The 25675-nt window shown below is 34.8% G+C and overlaps 1 protein-coding gene across 1 annotated transcript; it reads left to right on the top strand.

Annotated features, from left to right (window-relative positions):
- Positions 1–1490: 1490 nt before the first annotated feature.
- LOC124359473 (facilitated trehalose transporter Tret1-like) lies at positions 1491–23883 on the top strand (the record flags this gene model as incomplete). Its single annotated transcript, XM_046812236.1, has 6 exons — positions 1491–1856; positions 2752–3027; positions 8660–8968; positions 11626–11734; positions 12767–13071; positions 23695–23883. Coding segments are annotated over 6 exons (1416 nt in total), but the record flags the coding sequence as incomplete, so codon positions are not given.
- Between the last annotated feature and the right edge of the window lie 1792 nt (positions 23884–25675).

Below are 25675 nucleotides of genomic sequence, written 5' to 3'. Positions count from 1 at the left end.
AAATCTCTTTCTCTTTGCAGTATACGTGGCCGAACTTTGCCAAGAAGAGCGCAGACCATATGTACTGTATAGTTTAGACAGTTTCATTAAATCACTCTATTTCCGAATTCAAAACCTTCCGCAAAACTGTGAAATGTTGTGGGTCGTCACTTCCAGTTCAGGTATTTATAACTGTCTGTTCTCCACCCATCCTCTTCTCAGCCCACTTACGACTTTTTTGCTTATTCACTGCAAAACTAAATAAAATTTTTATCTCAGCGATTAAAAAACTACTAACAATCCCAACATATTAAAACAAACACAAAATATTTTAAAGAATCTGCTAAAAATACCTTTTAGTTTAGTTGAATATGCTCTTAAATAATTCATAAAATCGTCCCTTGCAAAACCATTATAATCCATATAATTAATTTTGTTTTCAATAAACTGTGGGGATCTAAAGGTAAAAATTCATTCGTTTTAATTTCATGATATGCAAATCTATTCATATCATTAATGGCAAGAATAAACGTCACTATACATACAATTACAAAGAGAAACGTTTTTTATTTGGTCGGCGAAATTGTTTCATTGGCTTCTGTGTTTTGTACCGTATTTGGAACTATATTTGATAAACAGGCACGTGTGCCGTATAATGACTGGTAGAAATCAGGAAATTAAAGGAAAAATACATTATTGAGAAGCTATGCTTAGCATCTTGATGGGATCTTGAACTTTATAAAGAGATGAAATGAGTCCGTATTATTAACATCATATACAAATATATATATATATATATATATATATATATATATATATATATATATATATATATCTACTTAGTTAGGTAGTCACGCTGCCAAATTGGAAGCTAATGATTCTTTTCTTCACCTAAGTATCACTGGAGCCTCATGGGTAGGCTCACTCACATGTTGTCATTGTTGCAGCGAACTTAGCTTCAGTCTCCATTGGCACCCACTACAGTTGGACCTCCCCCACACTGCCCAAATTGGAAGCTAGTGACTCGTTTCTTCACCTAAGTATCACTGGAGCCTCATGGGTAGGCTCACTCACATGTTGTCATTGTTGCAGCGAACTTAGCTTCAGTCTCCATTGGCACCCACTACAGTTGGACCTCCCCCACACTGCCCAAATTGGAAGCTAGTGACTCGTTTCTTCACCTAAGTGTCGCTGAAGCCTCATGGGTAGGCTCACTCACATGTTGTCATTGTTGCAGCGAACCTAGCTTCAGTCTCCATTGGCACCCACTACAGTTGGACCTCCCCCACACTGCCCAAATTGGAAGCTAGTGACTCGTTTCTTCACCTAAGTGTCGCTGAAGCCTCATGGGTAGGCTCACTCACATGTTGTCATTGTTGCAGCGAACTTAGCTTCAGTCTCCATTGGCACCCACTACAGTTGGACCTCCCCCACACTGCCCAAATTGGAAGCTAGTGACTCGTTTCTTCACCTAAGTGTCGCTGAAGCCTCATGGGTAGGCTCACTCACATGTTGTCATTGTTGCAGCGAACTTAGCTTCAGTCTCCATTGGCACCCACTACAGTTGGACCTCCCCCACACTGCCCAAATTGGAAGCTAGTGACTCGTTTCTTCACCTAAGTGTCGCTGAAGCCTCGTGGGTAGGCTCACTGACTGCTTTTGGCACACTGTTTGGTCCTTTCCTCGGAGGATGGGCGATGGACAAATTGGGGCGGAGGTGGACCTTGCTACTGGCAATTGTGATTAATCTGCTCGGCTGGTCCGTCCTCCTCCTAGCGACCTCAGCCTGGCACATTTACGTGGGTCGTTTCTTAGGTGGCTTCGCGGGAGGCTTCGTCTTTGTCGGACTTCCAGTCTACGTGGCCGAAATATCCGAGGTATCTTGAATATCAAGTGCGTTGTCTCGTGCAGTACACTATAAGAATTAAGAGTAATCTTTAGATACATGTAATTTCAAAATATGTTCCTTGACTGGTTCATTCGCTTTTCATGTTAAACGCTTCTTCCACTAACTCTATGGTGGGATTGAAGAGGTTACGTTCATCAGCATCAATGTTGGCTTGATAGTTAAGTCAAGTTGAAGATACATTTAAATACAGATTTAAATTGACTAGATAGTTATTTGCTTGTAGTCGAGATGATTAGGGGATGAAGTTAGATGCTAAATAGTGAAGGATGAAAAGAAAAAAGTTGTACTTTGTACAGGCATCGGGCTGGAAGTTCCCACCTGATAAACACAAGGGGTGTTCACCATTTAATATATATGGCCATAGTGAGATAGGTTAAGCTAACGAATTGTGACAACATCATGTCTTAGCTTATGTGTTTTCGTGACATAAGGGTTATGTATTAAAAAATATTAAATCACTATAATTAGTGTGTGTTTCACAAAATATAGGTATATTTAAGTGAATAATCAACGAACCGAAGGGAGGGGAATAATAACATAACAATAAGATGTTAAAAACCAGTTAAACTAGAAATTATAAAGAAATTTTAATTAGTTATATAAAGTCTGACCAAAAATAATGTACTTAATGTATGTTTTATGGTAATGTAATTGATAAATGTAATTAATTATAAACAAACTACTAAGATTTTCATCGATTACATTGAATATTAACAGATACCAATAATATAAACTTGAATTACTTACGAATGGCTTAGTCCATAACCATTCCCAAGATTCCCAAGATTACAAATTCTATTCTCCAGATATAAAAAAATGTCTATTCAGTAAAAGCGCATAATTGGTGTGTTTGTTTGTTTCAGCCTCAAGTGAGAGGGCCAGTGGGAGCGTTGTTCGCTTGTCTGCTAGTGGGAGGATATCTCATAGAATATGTTTTCGGCCCATATGTCTCATACGCGGTTCTCATCTGGATAAATTTAATACCACCAGTTTTATTCTTACTATTGTTTAGCTTTATCCCTGAATCTCCATATTACTTTATCCGTAACAACGATATGTCCAGCGCCCTGAGGAGTCTCGCCTGGCTTAGAACAGACCGCTCGCCACAAGAGGTGCAGAACGAGCTCACTGGGATACAGGTATGGATTTATCATCGCAGTTATCATTATTGATAGTAATATTAATTGAGTATATCACAGTAGCCGTAATAACGATATGTCCAGCGCCCTGAGGAGTCTCGCCTGGCTTAGAACAGACCGCTCGCCACAAGAGGTGCAGAACGAGCTCACTGGGATACAGGTATGGATTTATCATCGCAGTTATCACTATTGATAGTAATATTAATTGAGTATATCACATTAGCCGTAACAACGATATGTCCAGCGCCCTGAGGAGTCTCGCCTGGCTTAGAACAGACCGCTCGCCACAAGAGGTGCAGAACGAGCTCACTGGGATACAGGTATGGATTTATCATCGCAGTTATCATTATTGATAGTAATATTAATTGAGTATATCACATTAGCCGTAACAACGATATGTCCAGCGCCCTGAAGAGTCTCGCCTGGCTTAGAACAGACCGCTCGCCACAAGAGGTGCAGAACGAGCTCACTGGGATACAGGTATGGATTTATCATCGCAGTTATCATTATTGATAGTAATATTAATTGAGTATATCACAGTAGCCGTAAGAACGATATGTCCAGCGCCCTGAAGAGTCTCGCCTGGCTTAGAACAGACCGCTCGCCACAAGAGGTACAGAACGAGCTCACTGGGATACAGGTATGGATTTATCATCGCAGTTATCATTATTGATAGTAATATTAATTGAGTATATCACATTAGCCGTAACAACGATATGTCCAGCGCCCTGAAGAGTCTCACCTGGCTTAGAACAGACCGCTCGCCACAAGAGGTGCAGAACGAGCTCACTGGGATACAGGTATGGATTTATCATCGCAGTTATCATTATTGATAGTAATATTAGTTGAGTATATCACAGTAGCCGTAAGAACGATATGTCCAGCGCCCTGAAGAGTCTCGCTTGGATTAGAATAGACCGCTCAATCGCCACAAGATGTGCAAAAAGGCTCATGGGCAGAACCGTAACCATAAGTATGGGAGCCCTGAGGTAGGCCTTGACAGAGGTCTCCTTGGGGAAATGGTTATATTAAAGACAATCACACAATTTGTTACCAAAATTACATCTTTGTAATTAATGTGAGATACAAATTGTTGTTCAATACATTTTACATGTATTCAGAATTCACCCAGCACAATTGTTATTGAAAGTCTTTTTTCTTGCTGTTGAGGCAAAATCATCGATGACCTGTTCGAAGTTGAATTTAGTCACCTTTATTTTTAATAGAAAGTAATGCCAAATCGCTGAGCTTTTCTTGTACAATCGAGTTTCGAAGATAGTTCTTAATGAGCTTCCAATTTGGAAAATGAACGGTCAGCTTTAACGACGATTACAAGGATAGTCAAATAATATAGGCTGTGCACACGTCAGGGTAAGTCGACGATGATGTGCTATGGTCAATTTTCTGCATATAGCCTATAATTCTCTAACGCTAGCAATTTTTTGAAGTTTTTTTTTATTTAGCCCTTTGCGAAGAGAAGGACATATAAACATCATCAGGGAATGTTTTCACAAATTCAACTACTTTTTCGAACATTTTTTCCCACCTGCATTTAGGTGAAATTTAGGCTGAATTTCTTTTGTATGCTTCTAAGATAGATTGCATTCCTTTAAATCGGTTGTGGAATTGGTTATACAGTGTGTCAATCATGGGGTAAGAGACTGTTACTTTAAAATTAGATACAGGTTCTTGCAACCTTTCGTCTTTACAAAGTTCATTAAAATGTGTTTTTTTTATTTGGCAATCCCTTTCTGTTTAAACCCTTGTGGTATGCTCCAACTTTTACAGATTTCTGAAGCCTCTGAAACATGTTCCTTAAACTGACCCCTCATTTATGACATTTTTTGTGGGTATCTTCAAACAGTTTTGAAACTGATAATAGGTCTTCATTTTCAGACTGCAAGACCTTCGATGTTATATCAAGGATTTCTAGAATCTTATATTGTTGACCAGCAATATCACAAAGTGGAACGATTCAAGATTATTTCTGAGATCGATCGTTTCATTCACCTCCTTCATCTTTTTGCTGGTCAAAATCAAACTGGAAAGGGACTTTAAAACGTCACAAAATCTATGCTTTAAGCTTTGACAGCATGGAATGTACCAACCCAGCATGTTGGAATTAGAGATTTCAATTATGTTTTGATGAATTGCTTCCCAGCGAGTAATGATGTGGCTGAAAAACCAGTAAACCTGTTGCATGGTTTCTACAAATTGAGAAATGTTCCCGTTTTTTTTCAACATCTTTTAATACGAGATTTAGATTGTAGGCCACACAATGAACAAAATAAGCATTTGGAGCTTTATTGTTAATCCGCTTTCGCACTCCATTGTAAACTCCACTCATGACTACAGGTCCTTCACGTCCTTTCCCGCGGCATTGCTCAGCTCCAAGCTCTTAGTTTCCACCGTCTTCAATATCATCCACGCCTTCTGCTGCTGTTTGGCCTTTGACTTTTGTGAAAAAAGCACTTCAGAAATGCTCACCTTCTTTCGTTTTCCTCAACCATCGTTCTCATTACTTACATATCGATAAACCTTACTTGCACTGTCTGTTTTCGAGATATCTAGGTTGTGTCAAAATTACAGAAAAAATGTGGCACTTTTTTGATCGCTTACGATTTTTTTCCGAACACGAGAAGCTAATAACTCTATGAGTTCATTTTGAACCTTTGAGTTCAAACACTTAATCGTGCATTGAGGCCGATTTAAAATATTTTACAAAATTGGGTCTTATTGTCAAAGATCAATAATGGAAAGAAAATTTCCCTTGTTACTGCTTTGTAACTTTTCATTGGAGCCGCGGAAAGCTACATTGCATGTTTCAAGTGTAAGAGTGACATCCAAAATCCTTTCAAGGGCATTGTATCGCGAGTTAATTTGCTCCTTACAATTTTGTCAGACACCTGCATTCGAATGGGCAGCCGCACACGAAGGTAGCGCCTGTGTCGAGACCACATAAGTTTCAGGACTTGAAACAGTGTCGCACGCCTATCTTAAATTTTATGTACCACGACAACCGCCGGTAGCAAAAGGTCCGCCTATGCACATACAACTGCAAATTAAATAACCTTATTTTAGTCAAGTTCTTCATTTGTTTGTATTCTTTAGTGTTACGTGTTCCTTTCAAAATGCCAGAAGAAATTATTGACGAAATGGTATAAGAGGGCAAACGTTTGGTAATGGTAGAGGCAAAGATAGATAGTGCTATACACGTCACTATAAAAGATAAACACAACCAGGATGAAACATATCCAACGTTTGGACAAACTGTCGTAAGCACTCTGCAACCTTAAATTTTCATTGCTCATTTACGCTGAAGGTTTAACAAACTAGTTATTGTTTTACCTCTTGATTCACAATGCGCTATCACACACTGAAGGAGCGAACTGTAAAAATGCTTTTGACAAAATGACTCACGACACTTTGTTCCTATGGTTGTTGGTTCCTCCAGCATGCGTCCAACATAAGGGAGCTCCATCCACCTTCCCTTTGCCCGTGACCGCGCCCCGCTCGGCGTTTTGTATGTCTACGCCACTACTCTCAAATACACGAAATATATTTACAGGGCTTAATAATCGGAGCGAAGACATTGGCTGACACTTATCTAGAAGATTTAAGCAAAGAGGAACTGGTCAAAGATATAGAGGACTTTAAATGGCATGGCCTTGAAATGGATAACAATTTTAGAAACATTACACCTCAATCGACTTTTAAAATTATTACTTACAAGCAACACTTGTTTCGACGAAGGTAATCCAAACATCACATCATAACTCCAAATATTCCTAACTTTTTCAGTTTCAGTCGCTTCGGTGGAGAGCAAGTTTAAATTAATGGAAAAATTATTTAGGAATCATTATGAAAAGATTTAAAAAATTTTAATCGCATTGTAATTTATTAGTTTCCATGCAGCGTTTAGTGTGCTTTTATTTGTAAAAAGTTGTATCATCTTTTCTTTTATAAAAACAGCTAGTGGATTGTCTTAATTTGAAAGAATGTCAAATATTGGTTCCGTTGCTTATGCCATTGTGAAAATCTGGACATAAATAGTAAGTAATATTAATGTTCTAATATATGGATACCAACATTAACAAGTTGCAATTTTTTAAACATACGTAATTTAACATCAGATATAAAAAGTTACGAATATAAATTGTGTTTGTTTGTCCTCATGTCTCTAATAAACAAATTATAAACTCGGTACCATTGTATTGGTACAATGTATCGTAAATGAAATAATAATTATTATTTCTGGATTATTTCAAGCTAATTTAGAAGCAGCATAAAAGTACATTTTTAAATTTATAACTTCGAATAGTTATTGATAATAACGCAGGAAACCATTAAATGTAGGAAACTATCAATTCTTAGGACATGGGGTTTTAAATGAAAAATAGAGTTGTTAAACGATTTCTAATTGCCTAGCCAAAATACAATATATTGTAATGTAAGGTAATATATTTTGACTTTTGCTACAGAATAATGTTTGTGTATAAAATAACTTATTTAATTGGCTATTACGACTCATTATTACCATTTAAAAATGTCTATTTGTATACTAATTCCTGTTTTAATAATAACTTAATATATTAAAACAATATTAACATCGCTGAGTATTAAACTGCACAGTGCGGTGTCCCGTTTTAAGAGAACAATCTCTGTATCAGATAACCTTATCTGCTAGTTCTTATCTTTCCCCAATAATAGTCACCTATGTCAGTTTTATATCCTGGTTGCATACTATTCTTGTTTAAGCCCAACATATCGCAGAGGAAAACTAGTCTATGATGTAATACTGAACATTCAAACATGAGAAACCTGTTACAGCGCAAATATTCTGGAAGCCAATAGAGATTGAACGCAATAAAGACAAGATACAATTAAGAACAAACACTGGAATTGGTATTTTCCATAGTACAAAGATAAAAATTGCAGACTTGTTCTTCATCTTCCTGTTATTGAATAACAAAAACAACAAACGATTTCAACTAAATAATGAGATAACAAAATAATATTTAATGTTTAAGTTGGCAGCATATTAAAAAAATAGAATTTTAAAATTTTAAACTTATTATAATCAGTTTTGAAACAATTCTATAGAAAAATCAATATAGAAAAATATAATTTGAAATTCGATATTTGAGTGTAAAAATATCAGAGTTATACTAAAATCTTACTATATATCCTACTAAGTACCATACGAGTATTTTATATGTATTTTTTATCAAATAATTTAACAAACTTAGTACTTTTAGACTAAGAGCGGTTGGGATGGATTTGGAATTTTTTTTTATTTTTATAAAATTAAAACATAACCTGCTTATTTATGTTATGAATATTATGAAATAGGTGATCATTTCACTTCTGAAGATAAAAATGTTTTTGCTATAATATGTGCTACACCAAATTTGGTTTAAATACTATAACTGGTTCTTAAGATGATGTGACCTTCCATTATTTCTGGTTTGAGTAGCCTACATGTTTTCTATATCAAATTATACAAACATTGTATATACTGGTATTTTAATGACTTTCATTTCATTTGGTTCATAGTAGTCTAATACTTGATATAATTAATACTAGTTAAATAGTTAATTTGTTCCTCATTCTATACATCGATGAAATTTAGGAGGAAGTCACGAAATCGATGGCAGAGAAAGCAAGACTGTCAGATCTGGTGAGAATTAGAGGTAACCTCAAAGGGCTGATCATCTCTGTATGTCTACTGGTCGGACAGCAACTCAGCGGCATTAACGCTATCCTCTTCTACGCGGAGAGTATCTTCATAATGTCCGGCACTTCCTTCTCATCTAGCGTTTCTTCCATCATCATCGGTCTTGTGCTCTTCGTAGTCCAAGGACTGGCAGTTCCACTCACCAAGCCGTTTGGCTCTAAGAATTTACTGATTGTCTCGGCTGCAGGGATGACCGTATTCCAGGTCAGTGTCAAGTTTAACACAAATTACACAACTGCTACAGTCTACGTTTTAGTTTACACGAGTTCTGAATGCATCACTTAACCGGTTACTTTTCTATTCAACAAATGAAACATATTTTTACATGTCGGTTTTTCCTTCAATATTTTACTTTTTTTATTTTGAGGGCACATGTTTAGGTCAAATCCGTTTCGATACAGTGCTCATTGGAAAATCCATACAAAGCGGTTTTGATCTCTACTCTCAAAAGTACAAAAGTATAGGTAATATATTATACCAAACTCAGTATACACTTGTTCTAAAAGTTTCCCCCCTCAACTCTAACTTATGAATGGTTGAGAATGTTCAATTTTTTGTGGATGTATATAATACAAGTAATATCACTTGAGGGTGTTGTTGGGTATTAAAATTACACCCTCTCTCAAAAAATTAAAATGGAGGACAAATAAAACAGGACAATGACCTCAAGGTATAACGAGAAAAATATAAAAACACCAAGGAAATAAATCTTTAACCTCTCTCTCCAAAATGATCTCCGCATAAATGAAGTTTCTAACTTTAATTGGAACGCTATGTTGAAAGGCTAACTTGTTGATTTGCTTCGATTGTTATGGGTGTTGTTGGCTGTTTAGCTAACTTTGAAACTTGACCATTACCCTCTACTGTTAAATACTTTTAAAATAAGGTTCATACAATGGCGTTACTGCTAAAAATCTTTTATTCGCCACAACAAACTCCCATTTTTGGGGAAGAGATAAGCTATTTTTAATAGTAACACCATTATTTGTTACTTCGCTGCTATGATCTTGATAAAAAGAATATCAGTGAGTATTAGAAATATCTTTTAGTTGACTCCGTTCATCTCAATTACCTAACTGGAGGGAGAATTTTACATTTATTCAAATGTTAGCCATTTTGGACGGATTGGGTAAAAATTGGATTTTTTGTTGCCGTTTGTTTTGTCTAAAACTTTTAATTTTTAGTACACTCGAGGTCATCCTCTTGAAAATGTTGCACCTACACCTCCATTTTGGGGGAAAGCCATAATTTTAAACCCATTAAACGTTCTCAGGTAATTTAATTACATATTCCAAAGGATTTGAAATTGTTTAACTGTCCAGAAATTAAGGTAGGAGGTTTGGACCTTTCGTATATCCATTATATGTACAAGTAACAAACAGACTGTAAGTGTTTCAATTTGAACGTTCGAACGCAAAATATTATATAGAAGAGACAACAAATTTGGAATAAATAATATTTGTAAAAGTATTAGCTGAGTTTAATCAATTAAGTAATCAGATCAATTCAGAAAACTCTTTTTATTCCGAATATGGATTTACCTTTAAGTCACTAACACGTTATAATTGTTAAGAAACCATCCAACGAAAATTTTAATGATTTTCGGTTTTAGGAAACACTAAATTTACAAATTCAGCTATTTGAGACTTTTAATTTTTCTAACATCCGTCCGTATATAAATATAAGAAATAGCTTCGAAAATATTTCTTAACAATTCTTTTTTGCTTTTAGAGTATTTGAAGGTTTTATTTTTTAATTATTTTATTTTGTTACACTATAATATTAGTCTCTTAAGAGGAGACGCATAGTTAACTACGGCCGTGTATTTGAGACTCCGTTTATAGCATAGGGATAAAGTTTAAAACTGCATTAGAAATATGAACTTGCATCAAATCCATCAACATTTAAAACTGCATTAGAAATATGAACTTGCATCAAATCCATCAACATTTAAAACTGCATTAGAAATATGAACTTGTATCAAATCCATCAACATTTAAAACTGCATTAGAAATATGAACTTGCATCTAATCCATCAACATTTAAAACTGCATTAGAAATATGAACTTGCATCAAATCCATCAACATTTAAAACTGCATTAGAAATATGAACTTGCATCAAATCCATCAACATTTAAAACTGCATTAGAATATGAACTTGCATCAAATCCATCAACATTTAAAACTGCATTAGAAATATGAACTTGTATCAAATCCATCAACATTTAAAACTGCATTAGAAATATGAACTTGTATCACATCTGTCAACATTTCACTTTCGAAACCAAGATTTTAGTATCTACATACCAGAACATTTTCAAAAATACAATTATCGGCTCATATTAAATTGTTTATTATAATTTTTGTTCAATATAAGAGTTGCTAATGGAATAATGTATACTGAATATAAATATTAAACAATAATTATTAACGGATAATTGTATTTAAAATTAAGAGTTCTCTGTATACAATAATACACATTTGTAGGGATTAATCCATAACTGTAGGTATTATGCTGGAACAACATTAAAAATGTTCTTTTCATTTTATCCTAAAGTCACATAATTTGTCTTTTTGGTTTCCAAACTAGTTTGTAATTGCAGGGAAATTTTAATTATTTTATGCTAAATATTCACAAAGCTTTGGCAAAAACCAACGCGAAATTGATATATAAGTCTCACAATAAGAAAATTCTGAAACCTGCTAATTCAGAAATTTCCAGATAAATGATCATACACTATTACAAAGTACAAATAGGCTATAACATCAGAGTTATACAACTCCCTCAATTAAATAAGTTACTTTTACGTGAGAAGCTGCATTTTCTTTAAGTTATTATTCAAAATATGTCTCTGTTTCAGATTTCGTTAGGTATGTTCTTTTATTTGATCAACAAGGGCTATGACATGTCTTCCTATCCGTGGTGGCCGCTTGTCAGTTTAGTAGGCTTCATCATACTGTTTTCAATAGGTAAGCTGATCTGTTGCAATGTACACTGATGGGGTTACAAACATAATACGCTGATAGCTAATATCCGTGATGTATACAAAACTAGTTGTAGAACTATAGGCACTGTTTGTGTATAATAACATTTAAACTTGCTAATGTGCGATTCTAAATAGATAGTGAACAGAAAAATAGTTCCAATAATTCGGCTTAACTAGACAAAGTAATTGTACATCTTTCATAAATATTTCGAAAATAATTTTTGTAGGAAGTACCTACAAACCCATAGAGTACAATTTCTGATCATTTGTAGATTGGAGATAAAAGCATGCAAGCCGTGTAGTAGGCTAATAGGCAAACGAAATGTCACTTGCAAACGAAAATAAATTGCAACAAATTCGATAGACAAATACTCGAATTTAAAATTGTACAATAAATTATGGTACTTGAAGAAATAATAAACTAGATATATACCGATATTAATAGGTTTAGTTAAATGTTGATCTATCTCACATGTTCATCAAACATGATCATTAAATATATAACTAAATTAAGTAATTTATGAATAAAAATATAAATGTCAACTTTCTGCCAGTAACAAGTCATGCATTTTTGGATACCTACGATGATGTAATAACTAGGAACGATTTGACCTTCACTTGGCTGGTCATAACCATGAAATACTGTAACAACAAAATATTCCCAGAAAACTCGATTTTGTTAAAAAAATTTTACACGAAGACAAGTTTTTTAAAGTTAGAGGATTGCACATATAGTTTGTTTTTCTAAAGAAGATCCCTGACGGAGCCGGATCCCGGCGACCTCTCTCACATGCTGAACCTCTTACTTAAAGTGTCTACCACATTAATACAAACACATATATTACCTCGGAAAATGTTTACTATTTCAAAACTATTTTCCAATCAAAATCCAACAAATTAAATTAGGCTACTTTAAAAAACTTTATGTTTCGCAAAATTCTTTTATACTTTCTGTTTCTTTATGTTCATTATTATCCTGAATGTAGCTACAATGTTGGCTATTTGAATGTTTCAGGTTTCGGGATCTTGCCATACACCGTGATGGGTGAAATGTTCCCGCCGAATGTGAAGGGTATTGGATCCGCCATTTCGGCCGGAAGTAGCTGGTTTATGGCTTTCCTGCTCACTCTGTTCTTCAACGACATCTCTGCCAGCCTCGGTCCCCACTTTACTTTCTTCCTCTTGTCGATCTTCTGCTTTATGGACTTCCTTTTTGCCGTTTTCGTCCTGCCGGATACAAGAGGCCTGACTCTTCAGGAGATCTTGGACTTGCTCAACCGTCAGCATGGTGCTAAACCCAAAATTCAATCTGATAATGAGGTGGCATAAATCATGATTACTAACCTAAATGTTTGTCGTGTACACATAATTTACTGTGATATATCATTAATGTTAGTATATATTGTTCCCTATGTGTTTGTTTTAATGTTTACCCCTTTTTATATAGATCCGATATAGAGTGATGTAGATTTGAACAAGCACACAAAAACATAACAGTTTGAACTGCGTTCTTGTATTCACAGTGAAGTTAATTGAACATTAAAGAACATTTTGATTTATTGTGTGATTAGAACCCCATCAAGAAATTGATGAACTATGTGTTTTCTCCATAAAACCAGGGCTTCAACTGTTTATTAAGAACAGTTAAATTGTATGTACTAATTTGTTTTGATTACCAATAAAATAATTTTGTAAATCCGACATTAAATGTTACAAAATACCTCTAACGTTATTTCCAGAATTATTAGGTAATTAGCAATTCTTGAAAACACGTATAAGTTAATTAATAAGTTTTCCAAAATTAACTCTCATAAACGGTTAAAACAATTATCCACTTCTCAAATCAACGACTTGCTATTACCTGCAGCTTCACTCGCAGTATGTACATGGCTTACTGTATTTCACTGCAATATGTTTTATTTTGTGGCTTCATTGATTATGTGTTGTGTGATCTAAAAATGTCATCTCAGGGGGTCTAAGATACGAACGCTAAGTTATACGGCATCATTCAGGTCTCTGTAAGATATTTTCATCAACGCAAACCATTGCCAATAGGAAAACCTTATCGGTTGGCGAGTTGTTAAGAATATTTGGAATGTAGTAACATGACCCCACATGTATATGATATCATACCCGTTCTCAATCCCGTCTTATTCCACGCTAGTTGGAATTTAAGATATCCCATAGCTATCTAAAACATCTATTATGTCTAACATTACAAAGCACATTTAACCTTTATTACCACAATTCACTTCCTTATGCTAATCCAATCTTAGCATTATAGGACCTCTAATAGAAGTACAATAAAAAATGCTTTTTTATGTTCACAAAACACCCTTAAGCATACATGAGAGTTATGGTGACAAATCCCCTTCTCTGCACCGCATTATTTGTGCTACCTGTGTCGTCGATCTGGCTGTTCTCTTCGTAGTTGTTTTAGTAGTGATATTTATTCTCTTTTAGTTCTTTAAGAGGGTGAGTGAGTAACAAAGTGTAATTGTGAAATATTTCTTCGTAGTCGGTAAAAATGCTACTAAAGCATTTTTTTTATTTTGAAAATAACGTACAAAGATGACGTTGTTGAAAAAACTCAAGAGTGAAAGTAACGATTTATGTAGATCATTGATATGTATCTCATAAATAGGTTACAATCAACTGGACAAATAACAAAAATGTTGAGAAAATTGGCGAACATGTGCTGACAGGTCATATAAAATGTATATAGGTACCTAAGTATAATTGTTATAACTCTACGTCTAGAATTTGGTTCAGGAAATTTTAACCGAAGGTTTGTGAATTAGTAGGATGCTGTTAAATGTCTTGGGTTCTGACTAAAAACCATATAAAAGAACATAGAATTGCGGCATGTATTATTTTAAAAGAACAGCTTGAAACTGATCCTAATTTGAACTGAACACAACATTCTTTTAGGACTAAGTGCAATGAGAGGTTTTCTTCTTGTCCTAAGTGGCAAAGTACAAGTGTGGAGAATAGGAGCGGGATGGGCCTCCTGCTGACCCAGACCACTGTCCAGCAGTTCACCAACTTCGATTTGGGAACAGTGTGCCATTCAGGACTATTGTACCCAGTCCACCAACATGACAAGTACAGAGGAGCAGAGATTGTAGGTGATGGGTGAACTTTTTATATGTTTTAATGATATATAGTTTTATGCGATACACAAGTCAGTGGCACAACTAGAACTTGCCTTCGATGGGAAGAGCACACAGCACATGAGACTATTGAGACTATTCTTGTCTGATTTATTTTGTCATTTATTTGACTGACATATGCCAACACCAAATGTGCAAGAGTTATGAGTAAAACAATATACTTGTATTCATTTAGTTTCTTTTTTAGTAAACTGTTGTATGATTTGGCTGTTATCAATGTGTTGTAACAAAGTAAGCAAATATTTATAACGGTGAACATGGCGCTTTATTTTATTGTCAACTCAAACATAATTCCATTAAAATTATGATTACTTGAAAAGAGTTTTGTTTTTTGTATGTTAAGTTTACAACACAAAATCGATGTTTCTTGGTATACTCGAAAACTCAAGAATTTCTTCATCGCTCATTATTAAAAGTTTCTGTGGAATGAAAGCAACGCTAGCCCATTAAGCCTATTTTCCGGAGTGGCATTTCTCAATTATGTTTTAGCCTTCTTGGGAATGTTCTCTCCCACAGAAACAGGCAGAACTGCTAGCAGTTTTAATAGAACATAAAAGTAACGTAACATAACTAACGAATAACAAATAAAACGAACTCAACATCACTTAGCTGCAGTTCGTAACTGACGTTTCACTGAAAACAACCAACACAGGCAAATAATTTCTAGGTTAGGTTTCTGCTGTCAAAATGTCAACACAACATTGATACTTTACGGCTACCACCGGTCTGTCAAAAGATCAGTTAAGATATCTGCACATGCGCCGAGAACGTCCCGCACAGTGTTGTCATATTGCCACATTGTTGTTTACAATTAATGATAACAATAGTAATACCCAAAGGGCTACACGAAAATTAAAGTAGTAGTAAAAAATGTGTATCAAACTTCATAGAAGGCAGTATATCGATTTATGGAGTTAACACTAACTCCTATTTTTAGTGTTAACTTATACTTATTAAACTGCATGAGGCATTGTTTATTTATCTATTTTTATTTTGGAGGAGGGGGCTCAGGCCTCCTCCACCCTTTCTTATATTCGCCTTTGTCATATGAATAAATCACATTGACAACTTTTTGATAATGAAAACATTACTGTCAACCGACAAATAATAATTAATAGTACTAATGTATTTATCTCTGCTGATACTTTGACATTGAGAGTGTAACACCAAATTAAATTGAGGTATCTTGTCTAGCGCTCCTTTTGGTTTAGTACCCAACTCGCACCTATGATAGCTGAAGAAGAAGAAATTAACCATAACAAAGTCACCATATATAAATTAACAAGGCTTCATCATATTTAAAGGGAAATAATTAAAACTAGCCGATTGATTTTATTTCTCCATGTTTCTATCCATAACTGCTTTTTCTGTCTCGTGTACAATTCACATTTTTTTTGCATGTTATATGTTTTGCAATGTTTTGTTTAGTAGCATTTGCACACTTGTATTTCAAAAAAAACAAAGCATATCAATCATATTTCTCCTTTAAAAACAATAACTCTTTAACCCCAACGACTTACACAGTACAACATCATTAAACTAATAAATAATGCAGTATAATGCGAGAATTATGTGAAATAATTAATTGTGTTTACTTTTTTTCATTTTGAGTCATTCTTTCTGTCAAACTTTTAATTTTGAGTGAAAATAAATAAGGCATTCTATAGATCTGAAAATAAAAGTTACTTCAACATTCAGTACTGTGTCCTGTAAGAGAAAACTACAAGTTCAAAATAGGTAAGTTTTATAATGTTATCATTTATTAAAGTGACATAAAAAGTAAACAAAAAAATAAAGAAAACTTTGGCACTGGAAATACATTTGAGTATTTCTTAACTGTAGTATTTCTTAGTTATTCACCACCTACAGACAATAGACATAGGATTTAATTGATGTATTGCTATAGAACAGTACATACATTGTTCGTATACATAAGAGTGTACATATTAAATATTAGTTTAGTTTGAGAATTCTTTTTTTTGTGTAGAAGGATGTACTTGTAGCCACTGGGTTAGTTTTGTCCTGAAGTGCTGTGATGATTCCTTCTAGAGTTTCTCCGATATCGGTGCAACGTGTATTTGTTTGCTTTCCGGTGGTCACTAAATGAATGACTGTATGCAATCTTGCAAATTTATGGCACTTGTATGAATAGTAATTTAAACAATAAAATATATGTGAAAATACAGTGGTATCATTATAAAACGTTGAAAGCAATTCTGATGATGCCACATGCAAAGTGTTAATAAACAATTTCTCTTCCTCAATCCAGGACTAGGTATTGATACCTTGCCTTTATGATTCAGATTCTTTATTGCATATATATTCTTAGGGATTAGAAGAAAGGCCAAGGAGAAATGTTCATGTTACAGAAATGAGTATGCCTAATAGCAAGTGCTTGTAAATTCTTCATATTATATTGCCTTCATTAGTCCAGGGCTCTCTCCAGGAAATCTTTCATTGAGTAGAAGGGTCTGCCTTCCAGCCACGCTGTTAGTCAGTCGTTGTCCAGTTTTCTTCTTGAGGTGTCTAGGCGTATTGTTGTATAACAAGGCTCCTTAGTAGCTAGGTTTCTTTTTCTAAAAAATTAAATGGTGATTTGGCAAAGAAAAATCTATTGCGTGTCTAGTGTTATGTTCATGTAAATATCTGTGCCTTTTTTGGTTGGATTTTACTGCATGAAAGATGGGTTTTCTTAAGGCCAGTGCCACTACTGTTAGTATTTTAAGTTCTCTGAAAGATTCTCGACAGCAAATTTTGTTAGTTTAACCCAGCAAGGCACCAAATCACTAATTCTGCTGTACAAGCACTCTTTCCAGATTTGGGCTTGTTTTTCCACCCCACATTGCCAGGCCATATCTTAGATGGGATTCAAAAAGTGCAAAATATGCAATTTAAGCTGTTTTAATCCCTCTTGTTTGTTTGATCCACTTGATGACATATGTTTCTGAACTTGAATTGTTTGACAAAGTTAGTCAATATGAGTTCGACAGGCCAAGTTCTCATCTATACGCTGCATTCTGATTACGTAGTTTTTTAGCTTGAGGTAATTTTCCTTTTTCTTTCCTAATGCTTCTGCATTGTCATCATTAGAATTAGAGTTTAAAATGCCCCTGAATCTAAAAAAGCAAATATTACAAAAGATATTAACAGAATTAAAATTGAGAATGATGTTCTATGCCAAACAGTTCTATGCTAGGAAAAGGCAAACTGATGTTGTGGGCGATTAGGTTTGATAGCATGAGGATTTCTGTCTGCCCAAGTGTGGTTGCTATGGAAGTTAATGATAGCTGTTCTTGTATAGTGAGCCTCATCGGTAAACAAAATTGTATTTAAAAAGTTCGGATCAGCACATTTTCCCAGAAGCCATCAACAAAAAGCAACACGGGGAGCGTAGTCTTGTGGCAAAAGAGTTTGGACATGCTGGAAGTGGTATGGGTGTACTGGTACCAACGAACTATACTACTGGAACGCGCACTGCCCATAAGCCACATGTTGTGTTTTCCGGTCGCACACAGCTGTGCGTTTCAGGTGTATCCATGGACTTGCAGGCGCTTAAAGTGGGCAAGAACTCACCGAGTTGTGCGGCGATCAACGGGACGATACGGCATCACGGATTTTCATGCCGAAACAAAAATTATTGTTGTTATTTGGACTAAAGATGAACTAAAACAGCCACATTTCTTTTCACAAGTAAGTTCTTACTGTATCAACCATGTCAATTTGCAGCTTCCTAAATAGTAATTCTCACCAATATTATTTTCTGTACTACCAACTTATTAACTGGGTTACCCAAATAATTAAAAGTACGGTAAGACTGTTAATGAGTAAATTAGCCTATTAAGCTATCGTTTTTTAATCATGAACAATAATTATATAGTTGAGTAAAACATGCTTATCACTCCATTATTTCATCCGCATTGATCCAAGATATCAATGTTGGTCGTTATAGCACTTATAAATGCATAAACTTATAAATAATTGCTAAAACAATATCTACAACTGACCTACTCAACTTTATAATTATTGGATCTTTGTGATTTTTCAGCTACCTGTATTTTATTATTTTTTAATTTGTTTGTTTTAGCTTTCCATTGAATGATGACAATTTATTTAAAAAGTGGATTACTGTGACACAGAGAAAAAACTTTTAAGCCAACAAAACATACTGTATTAAGCAGTAAACATTTTACCGAACGTGATTACCATTTAATTTTGCCTGATACACTAAGAAAATGTCTAAAAAGTGAAGCAGCTCCAACTTTTTTTATTTTCCATCTCATATGCAACAGCCATTGGAGTTTGTACATTTTATGTCGTTTACTTTGAAATAAAATACTGTCAATAAAAAATTAGTTTTTTTCACCTGGGAAATATTTTAATTGTAATCTTTGTTTCCGATTTTATAAGTAAAATACCAAGTCAAAATCTCAGTTATTATGATACTGTACAAAAATCAGTTTTTTTTACTAAAAATAAAAATCTATGGTAAAAGCAGTTATTTTGTAGTAATAAATAAATTGTGGTATCTAACAATATAATTGTCTAGAAGGCGTTTAGATCATTACTATAATGCTAGCCATATGGGCGGAGTGAGTTCTTGCCCATTTCCAGCGCCTGCAGACTCGGAACGCAGCCCAGGATTTCAGCTCGGTTTCTCCGGCCCAGAGCGCGTTCCATTAGTATAATTCGTTGACTGGTACTCGTGTAGTATTCTCCGAATACTAGATTGGCTGACATTGAACTGTAGTGACAATTCTCTAGTGCTCTTTTCAGGATGATCAGAAATTTCATTAAGAACCAACTATGCTAGATGATTCATCAGTCCTACATGACGCCGGCATTACTATGCTTTGAAGACTTCAAAGAACCTGTTTCAGATAGGCGTTGATGAATAGAGGTAAAAAACCTTGCGCTTGGACACCTGCGGTTATGAAAGTTCTCTTGATACAGACGTCTTGCTGCAGTACTATTGCAGCGTCCCAAACTATACATTAAATGCATGTCTGCTAATTCAGAGTTTGAATACACATGAATATTACCTTCCATTTTTAATAAATGAAACACACAACCCAAAATCACTAATAAAATAGATGAAAATAACTGGTTAAATACTTATCACAAACATACAGTATCTTTACAGTTTGTTGTTTTGTTCAACAATGAGGTGACATATGGCATCTAATAATAAATGCCCAGCTGATTATTTATTATTTAAAAATGTTTAAACAGCTGTTGTTCAAATTATTAATTATTACCAGCTGTTACCAATCACTCATTCCTTATTATAAAACAGCAAAAGTTTACTGTGTATAGTAATACGCGAGGAGTCAATTTTATAACCTTTTTACATATTTAGTTAACTTTGCTTATTATTGTTGTTTTCAGAATTAAATTCTCTACAATCTGTATTAGGAAAAACAATTTGTTTATTAGTCATTTTACAATGTTATTGGACATCAAACATTTAAGGCGGTATTTTTGTTTTAGATTTATGGCAAATTTCATACTTTTTTCTTAAAAACTGTACACCCTCTACAAACACTACAACCTCTAGAGTGGTTTTATTTGGTTTTTCAGGTGATTTCCCTTATAAATCCACCTTATTTGAGTTAAAAAGTAAGAACAAAACATTTCAGAATCACTTACCTAATTTCATCAGGTGAACTGAAAATAAAGCAAAATCTTTCGGCAGCCATTACTCACTAATGGAGTGTTTCCGGACCTATATAAATTTATATATATATATATATATATATATATACAAATTTTTTCTTATTTTTAGCTATACAATCACATCTTAAAATATTTTACCATATTTCTGACTCACCTGTATATTCACTTCATTGCCAATGGCGTAGTGTAGCGGGTACGGCGGTTATCGCAAGATAACCAGATCAAGCAACGTCGAGCGTGGCTGCTGCTTGGATGAGTGACCGCTGAGTAATCCTATCCTTGCAAGCAACCCGCCTGCCCGGCCATTGGTGGTGGTTCGGAAGTCACCTTTATGCCGTTGGTCCCCAGGTTAAGTGTTAGAGAGGGCTTCTTAGCCCTAACTTCGCCTGGTAAAATAAGACATTCTTTACTTATATAAGTTAACAAATTGTTTCCGTAATCCCAGAAATACTGTTTAGATTTTTGTTAGAAGTAACATATGGACAGGCAATATCCAGAGAGTAGTGAACTATATGGCAGAATAAGTCATAAGCTATGTCAATAATAAGTGTTGTATGATTCTCTGTCCAATCTTCTTTGCTTACGAGTAGCTTAGGTTTGTGTATGGATTGTCACTAAAAACTCTTCTTTTTTCTTTGTGTTTTGGAATAGGGATGTTTTGGGTAATTAATATTATTATTTGAGATTTATGAGTGTAGTATATTGATGCTGTGATTGATGATTCAATGCAGCATCAAGGTTTGCAGTAGGTGGTAGGTAAACCCCTAATACTAGTAGTTACACTTTTTCCTTTGAATTTTAAATAGTGCTAACTCAGAAAGAAGTTTTGAGTCTGGGCTGTTTTTAATGATCTAACACGGTTGCGCATACTCATTTTTAGCAAATGCGGCTACACCTCTCTTTGTATGGTGTTGTCTACAGAAACCTCCAACAAAGAAATAGTTTATTATCCTGGTGTTTGCAGGTTTTCCTGGTTGAGACCATGTACTGTAACAAAGAATAAATTAGGGTTTTCTTCTAGTTAAATAGTTTTTCACTCTTACCAATTTGTTGGTTAGCCAGTTAACATTTTGATGACCAATTATTATGTTTGCTTTGGGCCCAATAAGAACACCTTCTTGAGTTATATAGTAGTTTTTAATCCTGCTGTTTATCATGTTTGTGCAGTTTTAAAAAAATCAGAGTGGTGAATGTCGGCCTGTAATGTTGATAGGTTTCCCACATTTTTGTGGGAATGGTGGGGGTACAGGGGGGTGTGAAATGGAAGCGTTTCTTGTTCAATCAAATCATGTTTCAGCTTGTGCTAACTGTCCACTTTATTCTTCAGATGACTGAGTTCATCTTGGAGTTTATTATTTTCAACTGTAAGAGCCTTGATCAATTCTTTGTTTCCTACTGTTTTGTATTCTAGTTCAAGATAATACTCAGATTTTTTAAGTATTTTTCAGTCCATGGAGTTTCTCTTTGAATTGTAAATTCTCACAAAGCAATGCATTTCCAACTTCTGTTACTGGAATTAGGTTGTTGGGACTTGATTCGTAGTCCAAGTTATCAGATTGTGAGATTTTGTATTTTGGTTTCAAGGTATTCAATGTTGTTTTTGTGATCGTCAGGTCTTGTTTACATTTATCACATGCTCATGATAAATTTGTTTAAAGTAGGGTTTCAAAATTTTTTGTCAGGCCAATTTAGGGATCTGGAATGATACCACGTATTACAGAGCCCAGAACAGCATATATACAGGTATTTAACTCCAGTGGTGCAAATGCCACAGGGGTGTCTAGACATGGTGAGGAACAATTCCGATTAACAGTGTTTAGGTATTTCCTACTTTGTGGAGTAGAATTGTATTGTGATGTAGGAATTTCATATCTAATATTTGAAATTCATTCCAGTGCAGCAAATATAGTAATTAATTGTAATTCTTGAGGAGACTAAAGGAGAGATTACAGGTAACATTTATAGTTCTTTATCAATGATCAAAAATGTGTACACTCTATTTTATTTCGATGAGCTAGTCAACTGTTGTGTCAGATAGCAAAAACATTGCATTTATCAAAATATATCAGTATTCTTGATTAAATTAAGTAGTAATCAAGTGCCATGTCAATAGTATGAATACATCAGCTAGCTGTATTGCTGTAGGCCTTGATTATGAATCCATCTGAGAAAATAAACTTTTCAATGCTATAAGTTGTGTCCGTTTGAAATCCCTCGACTTATGTGCCACCTAGCGGCTAACACTAGAAACACGCACTATTAGTGACCGGCGAGCAACGCCAAACGGTGTCGTAGAACTAGTGTGTACCTCGCGCAGTTTAGAATAAAATTTCAGAGGCCTGAAACGGGCAACGGCTCTTAGTAAAAGTAACAGAGCCGGAGCAGTTCCGACTACCATCGACAAGCTCCGAACATTTGAGGATAGGCGAGGGGTTAAGGGAGGGAGGGTCTGATGTGTGAAGCGATGGATGCGACTCTGGTAGCGGGAACGTGAACCACGTATACAAGCTGTTCACACCCGTCCCGTAGTGATGATTTATCTTCTCAGAATGATTCATAAATCAAGGCTATAGGTCAGCGCTGACAAGGCGTCTGGGTCAGTGGTCTAGTTACAAGAGGCCAAGCAACTGTGTGCTAACATTGTATGATGCGGAATATTAGTTGGATTGTGACTTGGCAGTGATGTCACTGTTTTTTGGTTATGGCATAGATGGTAATCCAGAGATTGTATTTTAGCTGTTGAAATTTTCTTGAAAGGCTTATACATTTTAGAGTGAACTTATAGTTGTGTGACGTATTATGATTAAATCTTCCAAGTCTTTAGCTTGGCTCAATCTTGAGTTTACTTGCTTGATAATGTCCAATACTGATTCATTTTTTAAATATATTTTTGAAGTTTGCATGAAGGAGAAACAGCTTATTTACATACATGTGATCCAAGTTAAGTGTTATGCACAAGTAAATAATTATTGTTGATCATTAAATACATAATTTTCCTGAGGTTCACTTTATTGTGACTGTAGTCAGTCAGCCATGTTGATTCAACTAGGTTTTGTAAATATGAATACATATCATGACTTTGTGTGTGTGTGATCAGGTTGTCCAGTTGTTCCTATCTGAGAGAATCTCTCCCAGGACCGACTGCTAACCAGTCTAAAACTGGCTACACCCACTTCTGTGAACAGCCGATACTTCCTGTTGTTGCCTGCTGCCTACTGAGCATTACTTATTCTACAATATTCCTTGTACTAATGTACAATGTACTAATAAAACAGTTTATTATTTATATTGTAGTTTCTTAAAGGCCTGATATTTCTGTATTCATTCATAAGTATTAAAAATAGACCTGCTATGCAAACTAACAACTTAGTTTAGTAAAGTTACTATGCCAAACAATAAAGAACTCACACCACCAGTCTAATATTTTCTCACTAATTAACAAGAAACTCTGCGATGTCATGTTGCTCTATGTAATTGTTAAAAGACTGACCGGGAATCAATCACAGGGTACGCATTTGAGACGTTACATGTATTAGCACTACAGCAACCATTTCATGTTAATTCAGCAGTGCAACAACTTATACACGTAAAAGTAAAGTTGATTTATTAAATTGTTTTTAACCATTTGACGTAGTTGTTTTAGCATATACAATGACAGCTACGGAAAGACTTTCTGAACAAAACTAATAGCAAAACCTTAATACTTTAGTTACTTTTTTTATTCACCATTTTTCACTAAAATACTCATCATAAAACGCACAATAAATCCATAATAATATTTTTATTATATTTTTGTATTACTGAAATTAATTATTACTGTCAGACAACAACAAAAATATTTTCCAATCAGTACCATTTTCCTAAGCTTGTCCTTTTTGTAACTTATCAGTTTTGCAATAACACATCACAATCCCAAACAGTTTTCTAAAGATAAATCTATTTCACTAACATACAGGGAAGCAAATCTCACTACCTTGTTTACTCCCATTAGTTGACAGAAGTCTGTTGAATACTGCCAGTATTCAGAAAAATAAAACAACTAGAACAAAACATAATATAAATGTGTTTCTTATTTTGTCTATAATGAACTCTAATGGTTACTCGGATCAATTCAAGAATTGACCTCAGGATAGAACCATATGCAGGGCTGTTGATTGTAAAGATGTCAAACCACATAATGAGGTTTCATCTAAGGGAACTATTCTTTTCATGGAGCAATAGATAATACTTTTCTTTGTTTGAAGGTTTTTTTTTTTTTAAACGCCATGTCGATCCTTGGGAAAGACGACAGAAATTTTTTAAAGGTCAAAATCTTACCAGCCGATAAAGGCAACGCTACTGTTGTACTTGACTCAGTAGCGTATAAAGAAAAGATTGCGGAAACTTTAAATACTGGCATATACAGTTTTAAATAAAGACCCGACTGATTCATTTGAATGCAAAGTAGCAAACACCTTAAGGAAACACAAAGAATTTTTTTCTGATAAATTTAGATCTAAATTAACTCCTCACCACTCCAAAATCCCCCCATATGTATGGCCTTCACAAAATCCACAAACCTACCATCCCTCGGCCCATCATTAGTTCTCGTGATTCACCTTACAGGCAATTGTCTAAAGTCCTCTTGGACATCTTAATGCCATTGGTAGGAAAAACTGACTCTTTCATCAAAAATTCCAGGGATTTTGTAGAGAAGTCAAAATCCCTAAAGTTGACTGAAACTGCCAAACTGGTAACCTTTGATGTTGAAAGTCTATTTACAAATGTAACAGTTCCAGAAACTCTCGGAATTATTAAATCACGTCTCAAAGAAGACCAAACATTAAAGGATAGAACTAAACTTCCCATGTCAGTAATTAAGGAACTGTTAGAACTATGCACTCAATGCAATTATTTTGAGTTAGAGGGCAAAATTTACCATCAAGATGAGGGGATGGCAATGGGTTATCCACTGTCTCCTATTTTCGCCAATATCTTTATGGAGGAATTTGAGTGAAAAGCTTTGGCTTCAGCTCAGTTCCAACCGAAGATTTGGTGTAGGTATGTGGATGATACCTTTGTTATTTTTTCTCATGGAG

Source organism: Homalodisca vitripennis, chromosome 4, assembly GCF_021130785.1.
Source record: "Homalodisca vitripennis isolate AUS2020 chromosome 4, UT_GWSS_2.1, whole genome shotgun sequence".
Lineage (NCBI taxonomy): Eukaryota > Metazoa > Arthropoda > Insecta > Hemiptera > Cicadellidae > Homalodisca > Homalodisca vitripennis.
The sequence above is the reverse complement of the archived record's forward strand: the minus strand, read 5'-3'. Positions and strand labels throughout refer to the sequence as shown.